A 5,162-nucleotide genomic window follows, 5' to 3' on the forward strand; every position below is an offset into this window, starting at 1 on the left:
TTAAGGTTAAGTTAGAGGATAGTTAGGCTTTCTACTGACTTTGGGGGCTTTATGATAACCTAAGTCCTAGTGTCGGTCCAATCCAAAATTTGAGTCGTAACATCTATCTTTTCATTTAAGAAAGAAATTTTATTTCTCTGCCATTTTAATAATTTATCCAAACATCATAAAAGAAATTAAATTAAATTTTTTTATTTTCTCTTCATTTTTTCTACTTAATTCCTTTGTATTTCCCCTACACAAATAAAGATTCAAATAAAAGGTAAATGCTTGTGTAACTTCTAAAATAAAATTTTAAAAGTTAATAATTTAATATAATGATTATATTGTTATAGTCAATTTAACCATTTCAATCCAACAGCCAGGAGGGCTTTCCATAACTCATCAGCAAGGAGCGTAACCACAGAGATCCAAACACGTTCAACAATATTAATATTACGATTCAAAAAGTCAATTTAACTATTTGCAGAGCACACCTGCTTGGTTGTTTGTTTGCTAGAAACAAAAAAAGAGCATATTTGTTTGCATATTCTGTTGTCTTTCAACTTTCCCTTCCTCCCACTGTTCTCTTGTTTTGCTGTGTCGCTCACCAATTATTCTCGTCTTGAGCCTCTCTCTCTCGCTCTCTCTCTCTCTCTCTCTCTATCTTTTGTTCATATAATGGCAAGCCAGCTCCCTAAGTACCCTGAATCAGTCTATGACTTCACTATCAAGGTTAATTTCTTGGCCTAAATTTGAGAACTTTTTATTAGTTGTTAAATTTGTATTTTGCTCTTAATTTTTCCCTAGTCTTCTATGCAAATTGTTCCTACTTCCAACTCTGTAGAAAAGATGGCATTTTGCTCTTCAAACTAATCTTCTTTATGCTCTTCCAAGTTTGACTGCTTATTGGAAACATCTTTATGTGATGATTGTTGCTTGCTTATAATGCTATCAAGTGTCAACCCATTCGAGCATGTTTAGATTTTGGGTACTAAATTTTAGGTAAAATTAGCTTTATCTATGTAAAATAATTTGTATTGTGTTTTGCTTTTAAGGAATTGAAGACAGAATACTAGAGGCAAAAAGTGTAGACAAAATATATTTAGCTCTACAAAAGATATAGATGAAGTTGGTGGCCTCATGCTTATACTGTTTTCTGTTTATAATATGATGCTGGAAAAATCCAGAACGCTAAATTAAAATTTTTCTTCTTATCGCTCCTCCTAGTAAGCGCTAATAATGGAAGAATCCGAGGTTGATGTGTCAGCCCTTTAAGTACCTTGAGTTTGAATGATTCTCATTAATCTACTGCTTAATTCAAATGGCTTTGGTACTGCAATGCATTTAAAAACATGTGATGCTCCAAGGTATTATTCAATACCATGAAATAAATACTCTATTCAATACAATAGTGAGACCATTATAGTATGATTTGCAAGAAACGAAGGAGTAGTAGTCACACTATTCTTTCTTTTCTTGTTAAGATTTAAAGATCTATTTCAATGCAATCTGCCCTTTTACCACTTGAGCTAATAGAGTGTAGGCTAAGCTATTTTACATCTTTTCTACTAAGATATTTCAGGCCCATTTGGGCGTCTAGCTAATCTTTATGGCGCAGGTCGGTCCTTCTTTTTTGCTGTCCTCTAAGATAATATAACCATTCAGTTTTCTTCATAAAATAATCTGTATGTTTTTTTTTTCAATTGCAGGATGCTAATGGAAATGATGTAGATCTTAGCATTTTCAAGGGAAAAGTCTTATTAATTGTTAATGTTGCTTCTAAATGGTATTCCCACATAATTTTTTTTTCCATTTTATTTTCTGTGGCTAAGCTTGAACTTTGCCTGGTTTTTTAGAGGTTATGCAACTGTTTCTGCTGTATCTTAGACCTTGTACATTATTTAAGGACTAAAGTGTTAGTTAAGGTTCTCATTTTTTTTTAATCCCTCCTGCATATTCATGTGATCCTTTATCTCTTAATCCCTGCCCCACTTCCCATATTTTTCTCTTTTGAGTGGAAGATTTTTTCTCCATTGTTGTTCCTTAATGTTGGCTGATTGTACAGTGGATTGACCAACTCAAATTACACAGAGCTGAATCAGTTATATGAGAAGTACAAAGACCAAGGTTAGTAACTTGTGCTTGCATTTTATGTTTGATGTCTCTGGTTTCAATAACCTTGAAAAAGTTGGTTGGCTAGATCCTAGAAAACATTTATTTGGTTTGTATCGTCAAAGCATCACTTTCTTGATAGCGAATCACATGCTCTTCCTATCTCCATGTGTCTAGACATGTTGAGACATGCCTGTCATTGTGTTTACTATGTTTGTCAATAATCCAATTCATCCAAATTCCTTAGTATCTGCACGCTAGAGATGTTCAGTAGCTCATCTGGAGTGTATAGCTATAAGAAAAATGAAATGGCAATGGTCTTTGTTCCGTCATTTCTATGTAATATCTACAACTTAACTTTGTATTTGCCTTATTGCAGGCCTTGAAATATTGGCATTTCCATGCAATCAATTTGGTGACCAGGAACCAGGAAGTAACGATGAGATTCAAGAATTTGTCTGCACTCGCTTTAAATCAGAATTTCCTGTATTTGGCAAGGTAAATGTCAGATGTATGAAATTTACACTAAAATGTGAATATCAGCTTCCTTTTTCCTTTTGACAGTTACAGGACTCATTTTGTTGTATATTACTCTTATAGCTGAGACTTCATTACAGCTTCGCCACTTAGCATCACTTATAAATGAAATTCACTTACGGTAAATGAAATAAATCATATGCCTGAGTCAAATAAATAGCCTCTAAGGTTCCTTTTGTTTCGTGAAAAATAGTTTGTGTATGAACATTTAAATATTTTTCATTATTTGGTTGCAATGTTAAACTAATTGTATGTATATATATATATATATATATATATATATATATAAATTTTCACATTGCAATAACATTATCAAAGTTTAGAAAATAAAAAATGACTTTCTCTCTAAGAAAAAAAGGTCATTTTCTTTAGAAATGACTTAGTTTTCCCTTTTAACTAAGAATATATTTTCTGTTGCTCATTTTCCTGAGTGGTCTAAATGTTAGAAAATGCAAAAAAATATTTTTCATGAAATAAGACTAAGTTTGTTTTTGGTTAATTGCTTGGTAGGGTTGGGCATGGACTGCACAGCCTATGGCCAGCTTAAGCCTGGCCTGGCCCTTAAAATGTAAGGGCTTGGGACTAAAATTTAGGCCTGAGATCTATGGCAGGGCCTAAAAATTCAGGTCCAATCAAATTTCAGGCCAGGTCTAGGCCTGGGGGCGTCAACCATTAGCCTGGCCTGTAATACATATTACACGTTTATTTTTGTATCTAGCATGCAAGATTATATTCTAACCATCTGCCCTCTCATTCTGTCCACTATAGACTGAAGTGAAAAATAACTAAAGAAAATTGTTGTATTAGCAACTGTAATACTTAAAGATATTATCAATGGCTGGTTTTGGCTATCTGCAAGTTTGATTTGATTATTTATTTTAATGTGAGTTGTGAAAGATTGTATTCTAACGTTCTCCCTCACTTCGTCCATATTAGATTGAAGTGAATCTTGTGGGTTTAACCACTACAATCTTTCATTAATTTTGAAATATTACTTATGGCTGCTTTTATGAGAATGACTGGCCATTTATTTTTATCATCTGAAATTTGATATGATTATTTTAATGTGAATTTTTTGAAACAACCATCCTCACTTACTTCACTGGTATTAGGTGGAAGTGAATGGTGAGAATGCTTTTCCACTGTACAAGTTCTTAAAGTCAGGCAAATGGGGAATTTTTGGTGATGATATTCAATGGAACTTCGCCAAATTCCTTGTCAATAAGGACGGGCAAGTTGTTGATCGTTACTATCCCACAACTTCTCCTCTAAGTCTCGAGGTAAAGTGCAACCCGCTTCTGAAGCATGTCTATATCTCCAAGTTAATCTTGTATGAACTGGCGTCTGTCAGCATATAGTAAAAAAACCTTCATATTAATTGTGTCAAGTAATTCTCAAGGTCTTTTACATTATTGCAGCATGACATAAAGAAGCTATTGGGGATCTCATGAGACACCGAGATACAAAGGATTCATCAGGGTTCGTGAAGATATCAAAGCATACGAAGTTTAATCTTGTTCTGTGCATGTTGATGTGCCTTAATAGACTTGTGAAATCTGCTTTACAGAATATGATAATTATATGGAGCATAAAATGTTGCTAGGTGCAGTTTTTCTAAACTCCTTGCCTTTTGTTGTGTGGTTGAAAAATCAAGCATTTATACCTTTTGCTGTTTGCCTCTTGAGGTATGGTTGAAGTGGATTTTTTTTTTCTTTTTTTCATCTGTCTAATTTTGTAGGAATGGCAAAGGGGTGGATTGGGGGCGAGGATAGCTTGCCCGTCCCCACCCCACAGGAGTTCAGGGTTGGGGCCTGCCGAAGAGCGAGGCAAGGTTCCCTACGAGGGTTTTCCTTCTTTTTTTTTTTTTTAATTACAAATTTTAATAATATATTTATATTTTTTGCTAAAATTATAATATTTAAATATATAAATATATAAAAATAAAATATTTTTAATAAAAATATAATAATATGTTATTGTGCCTTGCACAATATCTGGGTTAGGGTATGGTTGAAAAAAAAAAAAATCGGATTTGAGGTGAGTCGAATTGGATTTGGAAACTTTTATTATTCCTATGATTATGACAAATATTGAGCGTGATAGAATATCTTCTTTTTATCTATATATTTATATCTATATAAATAAATATAATAAAGTTGAATGAGTTAATCCTATGTTGTTGTCATGTGATTTTCTATATTAGTACCACTTAGCATAATAGGAGAGCCACATAAAGTGTTTAATAGCAAAACTTTCCCCTTGAGTTACTTAATAGTTATAACATATTATTACTCAATTATAAAATAAAATTAAATAACATATTATATTTGTCACGACTCAAATTTTAGGCCAGATCGGCACTAAGACTTGGATCAACATAAGATTTTCAAAGTCTGTAGTAAGCATAATTATTCTCTAGCCCAACTTTAAAGTCCATTTTCAAGAAATCAACCGGACAGAGTCCGACTATAAATTGGACCATCTAACAGGGAGTTTTTAGCTCACCCGATCTATAATCACAATATACATAT

General features: G+C 33.0%; 1 protein-coding gene across 1 annotated transcript; it reads left to right on the forward strand.

The window, feature by feature from the left end:
- Positions 1 to 280: 280 nt before the first annotated feature.
- On the forward strand, positions 281 to 4,257 carry LOC110660849 (probable glutathione peroxidase 8). The gene is made up of 6 exons (XM_058153666.1): positions 281 to 714; positions 1,692 to 1,768; positions 2,048 to 2,109; positions 2,474 to 2,592; positions 3,744 to 3,911; positions 4,050 to 4,257. The coding sequence occupies exons 1-6, from the start codon at positions 661 to 663 to the stop codon at positions 4,080 to 4,082; spliced, it is 513 nt and encodes a 170-aa protein (XP_058009649.1). The 5' UTR covers positions 281 to 660; the 3' UTR covers positions 4,083 to 4,257.
- Positions 4,258 to 5,162: the final 905 nt, after the last annotated feature.

The sequence above is a fragment of the Hevea brasiliensis genome, chromosome 9 (assembly GCF_030052815.1).
Source record: "Hevea brasiliensis isolate MT/VB/25A 57/8 chromosome 9, ASM3005281v1, whole genome shotgun sequence".
Classification (NCBI taxonomy): Eukaryota; Viridiplantae; Streptophyta; class Magnoliopsida; order Malpighiales; family Euphorbiaceae; genus Hevea; species Hevea brasiliensis.